At 44.7% G+C, this 19,806-nt stretch overlaps 1 protein-coding gene and 1 pseudogene across 2 annotated transcripts in view; one reads left to right on the top strand and one right to left on the bottom strand.

Annotated features, from left to right (window-relative positions):
• The window catches only part of RAB10 (RAB10, member RAS oncogene family), a 75,494-nt gene extending 69,150 nt beyond the window's left edge, over window positions 1–6,344 (bottom strand). The window contains exon 1 of the mRNA XM_022574270.3: window positions 5,661–6,344. Within this exon, the coding sequence (XP_022429978.1) occupies window positions 5,661–5,787 (127 nt within the window). The 5' untranslated portion in view covers window positions 5,788–6,344. The remainder of the gene's footprint in view (window positions 1–5,660) is intronic.
• Window positions 6,345–6,552: 208 nt separating this feature from the next.
• LOC149747794 (uncharacterized) overlaps window positions 6,553–19,806 on the top strand; it is a 38,952-nt pseudogene continuing 25,698 nt past the window's right edge. Inside the window, exons 1-2 of the transcript XR_016395507.1 lie at window positions 6,553–6,767; window positions 9,578–9,647. The product of XR_016395507.1 is annotated as an uncharacterized LOC149747794 (transcript). The remainder of the gene's footprint in view (window positions 6,768–9,577; window positions 9,648–19,806) is intronic.

Consider the following 19,806-nt stretch of genomic DNA (forward strand, 5'->3'; position numbering starts at 1 on the left):
AGTGGCATTAAATATATTCACACTGCTGTGCAACCATCACCACTATCCATCTCCAAAACTTTTTTATCTTCCCAAACTGAAACTCTGTACCCTTTAAGCAATAATTCCCCACTAACTGAAATTCTGTACACATTAGCCAATAACTTCCCATTACCCAGTTCCCAGGCCCTGGTAACCACTATTCTACTTTCTCTATGAATTGACCTATTCTAGGTACCTCACATAAATGATTTTATGCAGTATTTGTCTATTTGTGTCTGACTTGTTTCACTTAGCACAGTGTTTTCAGTGTTTATCCATGTTGTAAAATCTATCAGAATTTCACTCCTTTTTAAGGTTCAATAATATTCCATTGTATGTATATGCTACATCTTGTGTATCCATTCATTGGTCTATGCACATTTGGGTTGTTTCCACCTTTCGGCTACTGTGAATAATGCTGCTAAACAGACAATAACAAGTGTTGATGAGGATGTGGAGAAATAAAAGCCTGGTGCAGTGCTATGGCAACATAAAACTGTGCAGCCACTGTGGAAAACAATATGGTGGTTTCCCAAAAAATTAAAAATAGAATTATGGTGTGATCTAGCAATGCCACTTCCAGGTATATACCCAAAAGAACTGAAAGCAGGGACTCGAACAGATAAGTCTATGACAAAGTTCTTTTTTTTTTTCCCAAAGTTAATTTTTGATGTCAGTCATCCTTATGGATGTGAAGTAACATCACATAGTGGTTTCGATTTGCATTTCCCTAATGATTAGTGATGTTGAACATCTTTTCATGTGTTTACTGGCCCTTTGTATCTTCTTTGGGAAAATCTCGGGATAGTTCTTAATCAATCCTAAAAATACACGTTCAAATGAAAGAAATTCCTTAGGCGGGCTTCCCTGGTGGCGCAATAGTTGGGAATGCGGGGGACACAGGTTCGAGCCCTGGTCCGGGAAGATCCCACGTGCCGCAGAGCAAGTAATCCCATGTGCCACAACTACTGAGCCTGCGCTCTCAAGCACATGAGCCACAACTACCGAGCCCACGTGCCACAACTACTGAGCTCACGCGCCTAGAGTGGGAGCTCTGCAATAAGATAAGCCACCTCAATGAGAAGCCCGCGCACCGCAGCGAAGACCAACACAGTCAAAAATAAATAAATAAATAAATTTTTTTTTTTTTTTTAAAGAAAAATTCATTGGGCACGCTGGCATTCCTGCAGCATGAGCCACTGCCTGGGTGTCACAGCAAAGTCCTGTCACGTTTAATATGAAAAAGGTTTTGCTCAATTCTCTAAAAAGCAGCCTCTCATATAAAATGGGCTCATTTCAATTAAATAAACCAATTCTGCATGTTAGTGGAACCATCCTACTCTTCCAACGCTTAGTAAAAACACTCAGAAAGACAACAAAAAGGGTGTGTTCATTATACCTCTCCCAGAGGCAAGAGCCTCTACCAATTTAAATTTTTTTTTTTTTCCCCGGTATGCGGGCCTCTCACTGTTGTGACCTCTCCCGTTGCGGAGCACAGGCTCCGGACGCGCAGGCTCAGCGGCCATGGCTCACGGGCCCAGCCGCTCCGCGGCATGTGGGATCCTCCCAGACCGGGGCACGAACCCGTGTCCCCTGCATCGGCAGGCGAACTCTCAACCACTGCGCCACCAGGGAAGCCCACCAATTTAATTTTTTACGTGGAATCCAGAGACTCCGTTTCCCAGTGAAAGACAGTCCTAACAGAAAAAGTAATATGAAGTCGAGGGGTGGAGGGAGGATTAACAACACCAAAAGACAGCACTTTCAGTAAAACAGCCCACTAAAAATTTCTGCTTTGGGACGAGTCCAAGTAACTACCATATCACGAAAAGGGTAATGCTTTCCTGAGCTCATACTGCCAACAGGGTTATAGCCAAATAAACCAATGAAATCTGCTCATCCAAAACCAGTAACTCTCTTTAGCAAATACTTCAACAATCTGAATTTCCAAGACCAGTTTTACCCTAAAATTACTCTATTAGCCAAACAGCTGATTTCTTATATAAAATCTGACCTCAATCTACTTCACATATTTAATGCTCAGAAAGTAGGTAGACAAGAAATGTTAAAACAAAACTAGCCAATTCTAGAGGATGCTGATTGTACTTACTACCTGTCTGTCTGCCTGCCTTCATTCACTATTTACCATGCGCCCATTAAATGCAGGGACTCTTCTAGGTCCTTAGCATCTATCAGCTAAAAGACAAAGCCCTCTGTCCTTATGCAGCTTATATTCCAGTGCCCTTGGATTCACTTTGCGATTGGTGAGTGTGGAACATACCAGTAATCTGCTTTTACAACTCTGTCTGCAATAAATCTGACCATAAACATCATACACAATTTCTGACATAGATGTGTGGGAAGTGAAAATATACAGAAAAATTTAAATACGGTAGTCTGTGTAAGCACTGTAAGTAAGCACCATAAGCCTGTACAAATTGCTTCTTCCAAGAATCAATAGCCAATAAGTAACTGAAATGACTGTGCCTAAAATAATGAGGGCCAGCGTTATACTGGCAGTTTGGCCCTACTGAACACCTGCAAGGTAACTACTTCTGTCCAAACCTCAAGAGGTTTTAACAGTCAAGTGACAACTCAAATTTCAGTATCATTCATAATTAGAGAGTGCTCTAGATTTTTTAAAAAGCAAAGCAAAACAAAAAAAATCCTAGTCAACTGATGAAATTTAAAATGTCCTAAAAGTAGTACACATTCCAAGTACCTCCAATTATCTGCACACTAGCCAGCTGGCTAGTTTACACTGTTTAAACATGCACTGTCCAATGTGGCAGCACTAGCCACACGCAGCACCTGAAATGTGCCCAATCTAAATTGAGATGAGCTGTAAATATAACATACACTCTGGAGAAAAAGAATGTAAAATGTCTCAACTATTTTTTAATCTTGATTACATAATAAAATTATAAGACTGGATAACATGAGTTAAAATATAGTATTAAATACTTCTTTTACTTTTTAAATGTGGCTACTAAAAAATATTATCTATGTGACTCACATTATATTTCTTTTGGATGCACTGGTGTAAGATGCCAGCAGGCTTCTAAAACCTGCACACAGAGCTAATACATGCAACGTGTCGGAGCTGCGCTCAGGATTTTACACCCATGTATTTATCCGTTTCTCAGCTTACACTGTTCAATATATCTTATATATCAAAATATCATACATATCAAACACTTTTATATCAAAATATTAAAGTTTCAGAATCTAAAGTGCAATTGTTTAACAGAGCACTAACAAATATTTGTGTGAACACTGCATGCAGGGCATTCAATCCATAAAGTAACTTGTTCTGCCTCACTTCAGCAGCAGAAGGGTCACAAGTTCCACATATAGCTAATATGCATGCACTGTGCTCCTACAGTGTGCCTGGCACCATGCTAGGTGCTTTGCTCTCAATGACCCATAAAATCCTCACAACTACCTTATGTGATAGGTCCTATTATTAACACTATTTAAAGAAGAAACAAGCAGACAGAGATTAATTAACTTGCCAAAGTTCCATAACTAGTAACCTGTGGGACTAGGATTCCAACCCAGCAGGTTTGATCCCAAATTACTACACATTTTCCCTAGTAAAAAGACTACACAAGGAATTCCCTGGCAGTTCAGTGGTTAGGACTCCCAGCTTTCACTGCAGAGGGCGCAGGTTCAATCCCTGGTCAGGGAACTAAGGTCCCACAAGTCTTGCGGGGCAGCCAAAAAAAAAAAAAAGTAAAAAAGAAAGACTACACAAGAAGATTATGTCATTATCTTACAGGATTGGGCTTTAGTTGAGGGTATGCACTCATTAAAAAAGACAAGAGTAGATGGAGTTAATGTTTTGCTTCCTACCCTCCTCCACCCCCTACCCTTCTCAATGAAAGGTTAAAGTTGACCACGTGAATTAAATCCCTGATCTTACTACAGGTTTATTCAATGCTCCCTTTTCCAGAAAGGCCCTACCCACCCCTGTGGTCCAATTCCTATTTGTCCTTCAGACTTCATTTTAGACACCATCTCCATGCAAGCGCCTAATTTGGGCTAGTCACCCCTCCTTCCCATGCTTACCCCCACTGTAGCACTTTCCACACTCTATTGTGATTGTCCTCACTACACTGCTCCTTAAAAGGTCTATTGTGTTCACTTATCTATCCCCAGTCCCTAAAACAGTGCCTAGCATTAGGTGCTCAATAAATATTTACTGAACTATCTAACTACCTGACCCACCCAGATACAGCTAAAAGTGGAATATTAAAAGTAAACATAGTGGTAGGAAGTGCTAACCCACAGGCAGAGAACAAGTTCTAAGTTTCGTGAAATTTATGACAGGTCTAGAGAGCAGTATGACACTCAGGAAATAATGATTACAATGACCCCCTCCCCCCAAAAAAGGGAGTAAAATCAAAACGTAGTTTAAATGATCACTTGCTCAATTTAAATTCAGTAAAATTTGTTTTATGAGAATGAATTAAGTAGCTGACAAATATTTATCACAAGAAATCCAAATCAACGATTCCAAATGCTATAAACTGTTTGAAATCAGCTTAATTGTGACAACTGCCAGAGTTCAAAGACTACAGTTGCTTTTTTAAAAACTCATCTTAATATAAAACTAGTTACACTTAAAAATGGGTTTCATTGCACTGCCCCAACGCTGTGTTCTGGGCCCCAAGTGACAGAGACAACTATGTGTCCTTTAAGATATTTATTGTGTGTGGGGGAAAAAACGGATTTCGCATACAACCCATTTAACACAATTCGTGTTAATGCACTAAATTGTCTCAGCAGAGTCAAATGGGACTTTCCTAGAGCGTTCCCTTTTCTTTTCCTAAACGGGAAACCGATTTAAAAGGTCAATCTTTAGCTCTTATTTTCACACTAAATAATTCTGAAACATGAGGTGAAAAGTACATTAGAAGTCCCAAGGCTATGACTGGCAAGACACTTCCCTGTAAATTCTAGCGTAAACAGAAGGGAGAACTTCATTCTTTCGGGTTCGAGGACAGAAGCTGACCGTCTCCATTAGATTACTGCTTCTGTTGATGTCTCGAACAGCTCTGTGAGCAAACATGCCAGAGAGTCCCACCCCAAGCACGAAGAGCCTCCGATTGTTTGACACATCAATGGATTAGTCAACGCCGAGCAACTCACTTTTCCCTTCTAATTTGCCTTAATTATTCCTCACACAAATCCTCAAGTTTACTTTAAGACCATATGGAATCTTCTTTGCCCTGAAGTATGAATCCAGGCCTTTACCAAATGACTCCTAGTGCTTCAGTCCCAACCACCAAAATAAATCCCTTACAAATATCGTACAGCTAGTAACGCCACACAAACATGGAAAAAGCCAATCCAGACGCTTAAAGAAATAGGATTCTGGAACGCTGTTAATGCTGCATATTTTGTAACAGCAGGCACCGAGCAGAGTGAGAGACTTGAAACCAAAAGACCGGATGCAAAGCTTGGGAAGACCCCGCCCCAGAAAGCTCGATGCCGATTCAAACAGTAACTTGGGTCTGTCGCCTGGAATCAGAATCACTGAAACAAAGGCGTATATTACTGGAAGCAAGATGTCTGGAATAAAAGAAACGGTTTGCAGATGCAGAGACCGCACACCACCCTCCCACAGGTCTTACCTATGGTGGAAATAAAGGTGGTATTGAAGGCATCATCCGAAAAACGAAAAAGGACGCAGGTCTTCCCCACTCCCGAGTCCCCTATCAGGAGCAGCTTGAAAAGCAGGTCGTACGTCTTCTTCGCCATTGGGAGGAGCGGCACAGGCTCTCGCCGCCGGCGGCCCCAAGGGATCGGTCCCTCTCACTACGGCCAACTCCTCCTCTCTCGGGCGTTCTCAGGCCGGAGGACCGGGAAAGCGTGGGAAAAAGGAGGGCTCGAGAGGGCGCGGGCGACCTAGGAACAGCCTCGTCGAGAAAGCCCCGACGGTGGAAGCGTCCGGTGCCTCCGAGGGCGGCGACCGCGGCTCCGCAGCCTCTCCCAGCCGCTCCGCCCGGTTCCGGGGAGTCGGTCGGGACAAAATGGCCTCCCCTCCCCCCTCAGGGCTGCTCGGCCGGGACGCTCCCACGGGCGAGCAAGCAAGCTCAGCCGTCGAAGGAGAGCGGCGGGCGTGAAGACAGTATCCCTCGCGAGCAGCCGCTCCGCGCTAGGACGCGGCGATGGCAGCGAAGGAGGACCCGGAGCCGACGAGCTCAGCTACATAGCCACAGGAAGCCGAGCCGCCCCGGCCAGAGCCACCTTTTCCCCGTGCCCTCTCACGCCGGCGTGCGCGCTGCCTGAGACGCACGCAAGGACGTACGCCCGCCCTCCCCTCGCGCCCTCGCCCTGCGGGCCGCCTCTGCGCACGCGCACCAGAGGGCGTGGGGGCCCGCGGGGGCGCAGAGTGGAGCTCTAGGTCTCCGAGCCTCAGTCTAAGCCCCGACGGAGACTAGAGAGGGGAGGGGCGAGAGAGGGCGAGGCCGCGGGCGCGCTCCCTGCGGCCATCTGATAGGGTGCGCGGCGTTACGAGCACGCCCCGCGGGGGGGGGGGGGGGGGCGCTGCCTAGTGACTGCGCAGGCGCGGCATGCTGGAGTAGCCCTTTGACATCCACCGTTTTCCTCCTCAGGTCGCTCACCGGGCTCAGCTGAGGATGCTTCGGGCCGCGTTTGGCGCGTGTGTTTCGCTGAGAGTCTTGGCGCAGCCAAGAGCTTGGGTCGCCGTGTGTTCCTGTGTAGCTGTAGTCGTAAATGTGAGAAAAAGTAGCGCCCTGGGTCATTTAATAGCCTCTTTGCTAAAATGAGGCGCATCCTGAGTGCCCTCTCTCGTGGCTAGTCGGGGCCGGGGAAACTTTAAGCTCCGTCCCTGTTTACTTAAGTAACCAGAGTTGGCGTTCGAGAGAGCAGGAGTTTGAAATGGGAAAAACTGGCCACGCTGCTCAAGTTGGGATGATGTAATCTGCCCTCCAGGGCGAGGAGTAGAGGGCCGAGGAACACTTGGGTGCAGGGCCAACCTCCCCACCAAGCGGAAACGCCGGTGCTGTGCTCTACGTGGAGAACCGGCTCCAGAACTTGGACACTTTTTTTTTATTAATTAATTTTTTTATTATTTATTTTTATTTTTGGTTGCGTTGGGTCTTCGTTGCTGCACGCGGGCTTTCTCTAGTTGCGGCGAGCTGGGGCTATTCTTCGTTGCGGTGCGCGGGCTTCTCTTTGCGGTGGCTTCTCTTGCTGCAGGACACAGGCTTTAGGCGCATGGGCTTCAGTAGTTGTAGCACTCGGTCTCAGTAGTTGTAGCACGCGGCCTCAATAGTTGTGGCTCGCGGGCTCTAGAGCGCAGGCTCTGTAGTTGTGGCACACAGGCTTAGTTGCCCCGCGGCATGTGGGATCTTCCCAGACCTGGGCTCGAACCCGTGTCCCCTGCATTGGCAGGCAGAGTCTTAACTACTGTGCCACCGGGGAAGCCCTTGGCCGCCCTTTTGCAATAGAGAGAGCCCAATAGCACCATGCTGAGGAAGCGGGGCCCCTCCCTGCCGCCAGAATCGAACCACCAATGTACCAAATTGAGAGATAGTGAAGCCAGCCCCAACCCCGCTGCCTTTTCCTTGCACTTTCTTTTCATATGCCTAGCACTCTTCCTTCCCTCTCTTTCCATCAGTCTCAGGTATACCTTCCCTTTCTTCTTTCTTTCTGTAGTTTAAATGTTCATACTCCTGCCCTACCTTTCTTAGTGTGTCTCATGGCTCCGAAGCACACCTAGGATGTGATGGCAGAGTAGTTGAACCTGGTGGGCTGGTTCAGCCCGATACAGGAGAAAACCCTGAGACATCTGGAAAGCAAGAAACAGGGATTGGGGCTTCCCTGGTGGCGCAGTGGTTGAGAGTCCGCCTGCTGATGCTGGGGAAGCGGGTTCGTGCCCCAGTCCGGAAAGATCCCACATGCCGCAGAGCGGCTGGGCCCGTGAGCCATGGCCGCTGAGCCTGCGCGTCCGGAACCTATGCTCCACAATGGGAGAGGCCACAGCAGTGAGAGGCCAGCGTACCGCAAAAAAAAAAAAAAAAAAAAGCCACAGGGATTGCGAAAGAAGTAAAAACTGCATTTTTATGCCCCCCCACCACCAAAATGTTTGTGTATTTAATATGTAATTAAAATTAGTCTTTAGGCAGTAGGGTAATCGTATTTCAGTCTCCCATTCTTTGAAGACTTGTCTTAAATTCTTCTTTTCCAACTACCCCTAAAGCTTCGTTTCTGAAGATGCCTGTCTTCTCTAATCTCACCCTCCGCTTTGTTTCTGGAATTGCTCTTGTCATTTAAACCTTATTCTCTATGAATCATTCTTTCTCCAATTGGGAATGTCTTATTAGGAATAATGCCACAATTCTAAAATAGCCTAGCCATGCAAATCACAAAATGAGCTATGATCAGTGCTTCACAGGTTTGTCATCAATTCAGTCATAACATTTAGGAAAATCATCAGTATTAATGTGATTCTTCCTTTCAAAAGAACTACAATTAACTCAAACCCCAATGTTGTGAAGCATTTTAGAAAGTTATGATTTTTAAACATAGAAAGCCTAATTAGTTCCACTACATAAATGTTGGGGACAGTGGGCAGCTAAAAATGAAAAATAATTTTTTTTTAATTTCTTTGTTTATCCCAGTTGTTTCCAACAGTTTTATCAGTTAGAGACTTTTCTGCATGCACTCAATATTCTGGAACTTTAGTAATTAATTATACTATTAATGAAGTTTATTTAGTATTGTATCAGGATCCTAGAAGTTTAGAGCTGTAATATCTTTTAAGTCATAATTCAACTCCTGCACATAATTTACAGATGAGTCTAAGGCTCAGGGAGGTTAGGGACTTGCCAGAGGTCACACTGGCAGTGTCAGAGCCGGCCACTATATGCGCAAGGGAAAAGGGAAGAACACCTCTACAGGACATCATACTGCAAGAAGGCGAGAATTGGAAGGCTCAGCAAGTACTTAATGTTTGGCTTCCCTAAAATTAATTAAAGGTTTTGCTGCAGTGAGGCCTAAACCTCAAGCCCTGTCTACCACTGAAGGCCACTAGAGTGATCAGGCATGATCTCTGACTCTAGAAAATAAGAATAAAATGGGAGTCTATGTAGGCCTAAAGGTATACCTAGAGTTGCGAAGTAATATTTGATAATAATTGAAACAGTGAAAGAAAATGCCAATTTAGTAGTAATAGCTTGGGGCTTATACCTGTTTTTAAAATTGCTCTGTACAGGGCTTCCTTGGTGGCACAGTGGTTGAGAGTCCGCCTGCGGATGCAGGGGACACGGGTTTGTGCCCCGGTCCGGGAAGATCCCACATGCCGCGGAGCAGCTAGGCCCGTGAGCCATGGCTGCTGGGCCTGCGCGTCCGGAGCCTGTGCTCACAATGGGAGAGGCCACAACAGTGAGAGACCCGCGTACCGCAAAAAAAAAGAATTGCTCTGTACAGAATCTAGTCCAAATATATGCAAAGCCAAGAAAGAAAATAGGTATATTTATATGTTCATACCAGTAATTAAGGTATTGTCTCTGTATTTTTCTAGAAAGTGCACAGCTGGCCAGTTCATGGTTCCAGGCTTCAGCTTCAACTTTCAGAACCTGCCTTTACAACATGTAAGAAATCCCTGCATGAAAAGATAGTGACTCAGGATTGTCTTTATCATTCTTCCCACATATATTTCCCAGTCTCTCTCCCTGATTTCTTCCTCTTTAATCTCTCTGCCCCTTGCTCTCTCTGTTATTGTTAAGAATGAAGTCTTCCCAGGGACTTCCCTGGTGGCACAGTTGTTAAGAATCTGCCTGCCAATGCAGGGGACACGGGTTTGATCCCTGGTCCGGGAAGATCCCATATGCTGCGGAACAACTAAGCCCGTGTGCCACAACTACTGAGTCTGTGCTCTAGAGCCCGTGAGCCACAACTACTGAGCCCGCGTGCCATGACTACTGAAGCTCGCGCACATACAGCCTGTGCTACGCAACAAGAGAAGCCACTGCAATGAGAAGCCCGCGCACCGCAACAAAGAGTAGCCCCTGCTCGCCACAACTAGAGAAAGCCCGCGTGCAGCAACAAAGACCCAACGTAGCCGAAAATTAATTAATTAATTAAAAAAAAAAAAAGAATGAAGTCTTCCCTTGAATGGTAGCCCCACTGCTAAGTCATCACCTTGCTGTAAAACCTACCCCTCCAGTTCCTGGGACTTTGCCTATTTACTACTGCCTAGTTCCTGTGTTCACAGTCTCATTCTTCCCCAGGGCCTTCTTAGAGGAAGGTCTTTGTTTGACCTTCCTGATGCTAAGTACTGATTGCCCAGAGGCTACCACTGTTCTTATCACCATAGCCTGCCAATATTCTGCTCTGCCTTCATATCTTGATTTAGTCCTACCTCCTGTTAGAGAATTACTGCCCTATGAGCCTTCCCTAGCACATTGGATGTGTTTGTTCTAGTCTCCAGGAATATCTCAGTTCTGAAATGCTGGCCTCCTCACCTGGCACTTAAGGAGCGCCAGGCCCTAGCCAACGAACTTTATTTCCTACCCTATCTATCTTCCACATACTAGTCTCTAGACAGGCTGAACTACTCATCTTTCTCACAGTTACTCTATATCTTCTTGATTTCATGCTTAGTTTACTGTGGTTCTCTCCATGCAAAGTGCACACCGCTGCTCACCCCACCCACATCCCTTCAACTTTAATGTCCTCACCATAGCCTGTCTTCCCCAGCACACTCTCTAAGAAGGAACTTGTTCCTCCTTTGAACTCCCTAGCACTAAAAAATCAAGTATGTTTCCTCCTTTTCATTTCCACAAATAATACATATTTACTTTTAGAAACTTAAAACCTGCAGATAAGCAAAACAAAAATTTTAATTCTTAAAAATTCTACCCCAGAGATAACCACTATTAGCATTTTGGTGAATAGCTACGTGGATACTCTTCTTCCCATAACTCTTTATTTAGACATTTCTTATGACACATTTTCCACATTTTCTGAAAGACATTTATGTACATATCGTATTTTCTCAAACTGGAATATCCTTGAGGGCTGTGACTGTTGCATACATCACTTTGCACAGTGCCTTGAATATATCAGAACATCAGAACATGTTTAGTGAAGGAAAAAGCAAATGAAATTCAGAGATAGATTCACTTTTTTTTTTTTTCCTGGAAAACAGTACTAATTTGGAGAAACTTTCAAAATGCTGGGGGTGGGGAGGGATTGAAAATTCAAGAGAAGTGAATGGGAAGATAATACCTTTGGAACAATATTTTATTAATTTTAGAAAATACATGAAGAACTCACCTAACTCCATTTTAGAGTTTATTTCTATGAACAAGAAATACTGTTAGGACTAATGGAGCAACTGTGATATAGTGGAATGAACACTTAACTTGGAATCAGATAACATAGACTCAAGAACCAACTGTGTGGGCTTCCCTAGTGGCACAGTGGTTAAGAATCCGCCTGCCAATGCAGGGGACACGGGTTCGAGCCCTGGTCCAGGAGGATCCCACATTCCGCAGAGCAACTGGGCCCATGCGCCACAAATACTGAGCCTGCGTTCTAGAGCCCGCAAACCACAAGTACTGAGTCTGCGAACCACAACTACTGAAGCCCACGCGTCTAGAGTCCGTGCTCCCAGCAAGAGAAGCCACCGCGATGGGAAGCCCGTGCACCACAACAAAGAGTAGCCTCTGCTCGCCGCAACTAGAGAAAGCCGGAGTGCAGCAATAAAGACGCAACACAGCCAAAAATAAATAAAAATTAAAAAAAAAAAACCAACTGTGCTACTGACTAGCTCTGTGATTCATTTAACCTCACTAAACCTCATACATCAAAAGAATATAGTACCTCATGAGACTGTTTTAAAAATTAAATAAGATAATGTAAGTAAATGTACTTTATATAGTGTAAAACACTATGCAAATATAAATGATTACTATTATTACTAAGAGATAAGAGCAATGAATTGCACCATAAGGAAAAAGCAGAAAATTACAAGTAAATTTAGAATACTTATAAATGATCAAAGCAACAAGCCATCCTGGACCAAACATGGTGCCAAAGGAAGTTGAACAAAGAACAGGAATAGGTCAGAAGGAGAATGAAAGATTAAAACAGGAAGAAACAAGAATTGGAACTGACAAGCTGTGAAGATTTAATGGAATCATCAAAAGGAGACCAAAAGAAAGAAATACAATGGCTGAAGGCAGCAGACAACTGCCCCCTAAAAAAAAAAACTTCCCACCATCAACTCCAGCGGATGAATCTCTACTGACTTCTGTTGAAGCAATTGGTCCAGCACAGTGGTTATAAACATGGGCCTCGAGTTGGCTGGACCTAAGATTCTATATCTGTCACTTTGTTAGAGACCTTGGGTAAGTTACTTAACCTCTCTAAACCTGTTTCCTCATCTGTAAAGTAGGAACAAGATAAAAACTACTATAGGGTTGAGTGAGGATGAAATAAGACATAATGTTTGGCCTTTAGTTAATGTTCAGAAATGTTATTACCACCACAAGAACTGAGAAAACTTTTTCTGTTTGGGGATCATTGGCTTGCTGAAAAAAGCAAATCTAGAGGGACGTAAGTTAAATGAGACAAGTAATGCATTCTGTTAATCTATAGGGATCTCCTAGAAGGGAAAAACTTCCCCTAAATCCATCTTTGCAACTCTATGCCTCTTCTAAAAGTGATTATCGGTCAAGCAGGAGCCCTAACCACACTAGGAACTGTATATTTACATTTACATATTAAAATGTAAATATGTAAGTTAATCTCTTTTTTTAATGTCTAAAGGAAAACAAAAGAATCATCTAAGGCAAACGATGGTTATTTGCTAATAATTGGCTATTCAACTATATATTAAAGTAATAACTGCTCATTCATTTTTTACTTAGAAAATGGAGAGCACCAAGAAATGAACAAACATAGTGGTTCTCTTTTAACATGAAGAGGTGCATAGTAAACCCCCAGATGGATCAATACAAAAGAGGGCTATAAGGCACACTTCCGCTGTCAAAGGAAAACTGGGGTATTTATTGTAGCAGCGGTCAGAGCTCTGAAGAGCAAAAAAGGCTTTAGGTAAACTGAGAGAGAGAAAAGGGCAGAGAGCACAGGTTATGGCAACTTGACCTGCCTGAGACGATTGGAAAAAACCCGAGAAGCCACTAAAAGTTAGGACAGAATAGAGTTGGAGAAAAAAGGCACTTCCTAAAGGCAGAACCCAGGGGAGCATTGGCAAAGTGAGGAAAGAGGTCTGCTCAAGGAAAGACTTGGAACCCCAATGGAACAGAAACTTACATATCTCTCCAGAAAACCGTATCTCAAGCATCAAGACCTAGAGGATTCATCAGACTTAAAAAGACAATGACAAGAGGGGAATGCTTTAACCCTTTGCCAAGACAAGAAGTATGAAGCTACACTTAACATAAATTCGTAGACTCATGGCATGGTATAATGGAGTCACAATGATCTGATTTTTTTTTTAATTTATTTTTGGCTGTGTTGGGTCTTCATTGCTGCACACGGGCTTTCTCTAGTTGCGGCGAGCAGGGGCTACTCTTCGTTGCGGTGCGCGGGCTTCTCATTGAGGTGGCTTCTCTTGTTGCGGAGCACGAGCTCTAGGCACGTGGACTTCAGTAGTTGTGGCACGCAGGCTCAGTAGTCGTGGCACACAGGCTTAGTTGCTCCGCAGCATGTGGGATCTTCCCGGACCAGGGCTTGAACCCATGTCCCCTGCATTGGCAAGTGGACTCTTAACCACTGCACCACCACGGAAGTCCCCACAGTGATCTGATCTTGAATCGTTGTTCCATCTCATTTTAGCCGGGTCATCTTAGACCATTTCTTAGCATTCCGAAGGTCAGTTTCCTCATCTGGAAACTGAGGTTATCAGTAGCTACCAAATTCAAGCTATTGTAAAGATTAAACTAATCTATGCAAAGAACCTGGCAGGAGAACAATTGGTTCATTAAATACTGATTCTCTTCCCCCATAAGATGTAAACCATCTAAGGAAGCACTGTTGTATCTCCTATAATACCCAGCCCAGTATCTTGCCTGTAATAGGGGCTCAATAAATATTAATTAGGTTGAATTCTGTCTGCATTAGAAAAAAGTTTGGAAGTCATCTAAACTGATTTCTGCTCTGTGAAGAAATGCCGAAACCAACCTATGGCCTGTCCAGCCTCTGTGTGAACACTGCCAGTGAGCTTGCTGATGCCAAGAAGGCTGAGATTGCAGGCCTGGATATTTCAGACGGAAGAGTGCACTGAGTCTAAGTGTGCTTCCATGTTATATCATCAACTTGTTTTAATTCTGTCCTCTGGAGCAACACAGAATAAACCTTCCCCTATATTCACTTGACAACTCTTCAACTATTTAAAGATAGCATTGGTATTTTCCTCTAAACTGCTCCAAACTAACCCTCTTCAAATAAGATGACCCTCAGATAACTGTTAGTGCCACCATTCTGATTTGCACATGTCCGTTTTCGAACGTGGCATCCATAATTGAACACTGTGCTTGAGTTGATAACGTAACCCTGTGAAAATGCCCAGATCAGGCTATTACCTTATTATAGTAGTAAGGGCCAGTTGGGATACTCTGTGAGGCTGAGGTGGTTTGGTACCTGACTGAGAGGAAACTGCCTTCCCAGGGAATTCCCTGGTGGTTAGTCCAGATGATAAAGAGTTGGCTTGGGTTTGAAAATTGGCTAATATGACAACTCAGACCCAAGTCAAGTTTGTTATCACTTCAGTTTACTAATAAATTAGCAAACTTGCAAAGAACAATGCCTTCCTAGTTCCCCACAGAAATATGCCCCAATTCTGGTGATCAGAGCAGGCTTTTCAGAGGGAGAAAACTTGTCTAATGAGTTCAGTCAGGACTAAGTTTTTGTAAGATTAGGCTTGGGGAGGGGCTGGGTCAGCATTCAAGGGTCTACCATCTACCACGTAAGAAAACTCCTGTTGGGGACTTCCCTGGTGGTCCAGTGGTTAAGACTCCGTGCTCCCAGTGCAGGGGGCCTGGGTTCGATCCCTGGTCGGGGAGCTGGATCCCGCATGCCGCAACTAGGGCCCTACATGCCACAACTAAGAGCCCGCATGCCGCAACAAAGATCCAGCATGCTGCAACTAAGACCTGGCGCAGCCAAATAAATAAATACATATATACACAAATATTTTTTTTTAATAATACTTCAAAAGAAAAGAAAAGAAAATTCCTGGCGTACTATTGGGCCTATAGCAGGCCCGCCCATGGCTTACCCCACATGCTATTGAATACCTTATAGCAATATTAAACTACTAACTAACTACACATTCAGCAACATAGAAAACTGAAACAAAGGAAACAAACTGATTTATAGTACAATGCCATTCATGTAAATTAAAAACATGCAAAACTATATTTTATGAAGTTTCATAGGTATTTAGTAACACCCATCCAACATTAGAGAGGGAACCTGTGGAGGGAGAGGACATTGAGAAGGGAAGAAGGGAAAAATATAAAATGAGATGAAACAAGAGGGGGAAATTCCCTGGCGGTCCAGTGGTTAGGATTCAGCGCTTTCACTGCCATGGCCCAGGTTCAATACCTGGTTGGGGAACTAAGATCCCACAAGCCACACAGAACAGCCAAAAAATAAATTAATAATACATAAATTAAAAATGTCTCTTCAGATCATCTCATGTCAGAAAACGTCTTTTCAGACATTTTTTCAAAGAAGACGTACAAATGGCCAACAAGTATGTGAAAAGATGCTCAACATCATTAGTCATTAAGAAATGCAAATTTAAACCACAGTGAGATACTACTCCACATCCACTTGGATAGCTATAATAATAAAGGGAAAATAACAAGTGTTGACAAGGATGTGGAGAAATTGGAACTCTTATTCATTGCTGGTGGAAATGTTAAATAGTACAGACACTGTGGAAAACAGTTTAGCAGTTCCTTAGTAAATTAACATAAAATTACCATATGACCTCATAATTTCATTCCTGGGTATACATCCAAAAGAAGTGAAAACAGGTGCTCAACAAAAACTTGTACATAAATGTTCTTAGCAGGACTATTCACAGTAACTAAAAGATGGAAACAACGCAAATGTCCATTAACTGACAAATGGATAAACAAAATATTATTTGAATAAAGTACTGATACATGCTACAACACAGATGAACCGTCATTACACTACATGAAAGAAGCCAGTCACCAAAGGCCATATTATATGATTCATAAGTATGAAAATATTCTATTTTCACATGTATGAAAAGGAATAAAGTGTGATTCCATTTACATGAAATGTCCAGGATATGCAGTCTCACAGAAACACGAAGCAGATTAATGGTTGCTGGGGGAAACGGGAGCAGCTGCTTTGTGGGTATGGATTTCTTTTTGCGGTGATAAAAATGTTCTGGAAATAAGTGGTGGTGATGTTTGCACAGCAAAAATAATAATAAATAAATAAGGACTTTTAAAAAAGTGAGGAAGGGGTTAACATTGTACATGGAGACAGAGGAAACTGATACTGATTGATACTCCTTATAGATCTCAGAATAATAGTAAAGTGAGAGGAAAAAACCCTAAATATTTGGTTTGGTTTGATAAAAAGAACACAGATTCTGGCTGTTTGCTTTTATGCCTAACTCACACATAGCGTAACAATAGTCATGCAGATTTTAAATTTTGTGGCAGATTGATTTGATCACATTTATTTGATCATGGAAGCTCAGACTTCATGGAATTGCCTGTTCACAAAGCTTGTACTCTGCTCTCAGCTGTCCCTTGTCAGCCCTTGCCCAGCCCTGTCTGGTCCCAGCTTTTCAGACTAAGCACCCAGTTATTTGCAGGCTGCCCCACCTCTTTCCCAGAGCCGGAGAGAGGGTAGAAGCTCAGGGTATCAAAAGCCCTCATGCTACATACCAATTGAATTAGACACTGCCAAGATAATATCTGAGCTCAGCCATCTCTTTTGTCCAAAATACCCCCAGGAGGAAGCGAGGCTCTCTCCCATGTAGCTTGTGCATCCAGCATTCCACTACCCTTTGCCCTACCTCAGGGCTCTGGTGTCCCTGACAGCCACATGGAGATCCTGTTTCTTTGCCTTGTTCTTACCAGTGCCAGTCCGCCACCCCTCACCCATATTCACACTCCCTTCCTTGTGTAATGGACATTTGACAGGTCTTTAGCTGCCCAGCCTTGAACCCCCTTCTTTTTTTTTTCTTTCTTTCTTTTTTTTTTTTTTTCCGTTACGCGGGCCTCCCACTGCTGTGTCCTCTCCCGTTGCGGAGCACAGGCTCCGGACGCGCAGGCTCAGCGGCCATGGCTCACGGGCCCAGCCGCTCCGTGGCATGTGGGATCTTCCTGGACCGGGGCACGAACCCATGTCCCCTGCATTGTCAGGCGGACTCCCAACCACTGCGCCACCAGGGAAGCCCAAACCTTCTTTGACTAAGAAACTCTCCACCGTGAGTTCTCAGTACGCAGAGCCCTCCTCCCACTATCTTCTCCTCCCCAGCACCCACCCCCACTGCACCCCCAAACACACAGCTAGGCTGTGGGGACATGAGTGGGGCTCTACCAGTCTCAAGCGCCAGCCCAAAACCTTGACACAGGGGCTTAGGACACAAAGAAGCAGGCGCAGTGGGGTGTGTACTGAGAAGGCAGTGGGGTACAGCAGGAGCACCTGGTTTCCAGGGCACCCGTAGGCCCCAGAGCTAGGTGTATCCTCCGACCAATGCTGGCCCTGCTGCCGGCTGCAGAATCTCTTTAGTGTCTAGAGAGGGCAGTGATGACCTCATTGTCTGGCCTCAACAGACTGCATGTGTGGCCTGTTTCTGTGCCCCAATTCCTTAGCCTGGTTCTCCAGCCTCCCCAGTAATTCTGAGAGCTTCCCAATAGCCCTTGAGTAAATTTATTTTCTGCTTCTATTTGCCAAAGTCAGACTGTGCTGCAACCAAGATTCCTGACGGACACACTTGTTTCTGGTAGAACTCCTAGGGTGACTCCAACTTTGCCTGATATTCTCACCATGTCCACTTTCTCTTTCCTATCTTCTGCTTCCCTTGCCACTTGGACCTGCTCAAACTTTGCCCCTGTCTGCCGGTCTCTCTCCCAAGGCTGCTGTACTTTTTTTTTTTGGCTGCACAGCACAGCTTGTGGGATCTTAGTTCCCCGACCAGGGATTGAGCCCCGGCCCTCAGCAGTGAAAGCACAGAGTCCTAACCACTGGGCCTCCAGGGAATTCCCAGGCTGCTGTACTTTTGATCCCTCTTCCCTGTGTCTCCACTGCCTTCCTCCAGCTCCCTCCCTCGGGCTCAAGCACCCTGTGCTCCCAGCCCATCCTGAGGCCTGGACAGCTGGGCAGTCATCCTAACCCTTTTGTGATGTCAGCACTGGACCTAGTACTGACCAGGGGAGAGAGTCCTCAGATAGAAGGAAGGGTCACCAAGAGGAAAGAGGGGCACAGGCAGAGAGATGGGAGGGTAGCAGAGACATTTCTTATTTTTATATTTTAATCTAATACTATAAGTTATCATTTACTGAGTTCCTACATTGTGCTGGCCCTTTACATGCATGACCTCACATTAATACTCTGAGGTGGGGATTATTATAATCCCCATTTTCAAATGAGGAAACAAGAGTTTAAAGGAATAAAGAGGGATGGAATGAGATGATGCCTGGGATCTCCTTTAAAATAATTGGAGGGAGGTAGATGAGTAGGATGTGGATGAGACAAGTTGCCCATGGGTCGATAATTGTTCAAGCTGGGTAACAGGTATATGGAAATTCATACTGTTATGTCTAACTTGTATATATTTGAATTTTTCCATAATTAAAAGTATGTTTTGGGCTTCCCTGGTGGCGCAGTGGTTGAGAGTCCGCCTGCCGATGCAGGGGACACGGGTTCGTGCTCCGGTCCGGGAAGATCCCACATGCCGTGGAGCGGCTGGGCCCGTGAGCCATGGCCGCTGAGCCTACGCGTCCGGAGCCTGTGTTTCGCCAACGGCAGAGGCCACAACAGTGATAGGCCCGCGTACCGCAAAAAAAAAAAGTATGTTTTGTTTTAAGTTAAGAAACTTGATCAAAGTCATACAAATAATAAGTGATAAAGTTGGGTTTTGATCCCAGGCCCTCCTGACTTCAGCACCTGCTCTCTTAACCTCTGCACTGGATTCCTGGCAAGGTACCTAAAAAGATCTAAGGGGAACAGATTAGTGATTTTCAAAGGATTCAAAGGGAATTCAGAAGACTCGACTAATTTCTGCTCCTGTTCTCTAGGTACATTAAAGCAAGAATCAACAGGGTATGGTCGGGTTATTAATTCCCCACGCCTACAGCTTATTATAAAGAAGATGCCCCCATTTTCTCTGCCTGCTTCTGAGTAGGTGCAGAAGCAGCCCATGAGAGAGCCTTTGGCAACCAGTTTTCTAAAAACACCCAGGCAACAGCTGTCCTTGGCTGTCACCTGACTTGCCAGGCCCTGAGTCAGCACCACGCCCCCACCCAGTGGCCCTTCCTGAGCCAGATCTGACTTGCCCTTTCCTGGCTGGGCTGAACTGGTTGGGCCAGCCCAGCCCTGCCCCATCCCAGCATCCTCTTCAGTGGGTGGCTTCTTGCTCCCTGACTCTCACCTGGGGTTCCCACCCTTGCACTGCCCCTGTCAGCTCTGAAGGGAGCTGAAGACCACCACCGAGCTGTTGGAGATACGGACAGGGCTCAGGAATCTATCCCTGGGTAGAAAGGATGAGCTGGGCCCCAGCATCTC

The sequence above is a fragment of the Delphinapterus leucas genome, chromosome 13, assembly GCF_059928025.1.
Source record: "Delphinapterus leucas isolate spDelLeu-1000000601 "Yukka" chromosome 13, BTC_Dleu_Yukka2, whole genome shotgun sequence".
Taxonomy (NCBI): Eukaryota; Metazoa; Chordata; class Mammalia; order Artiodactyla; family Monodontidae; genus Delphinapterus; species Delphinapterus leucas.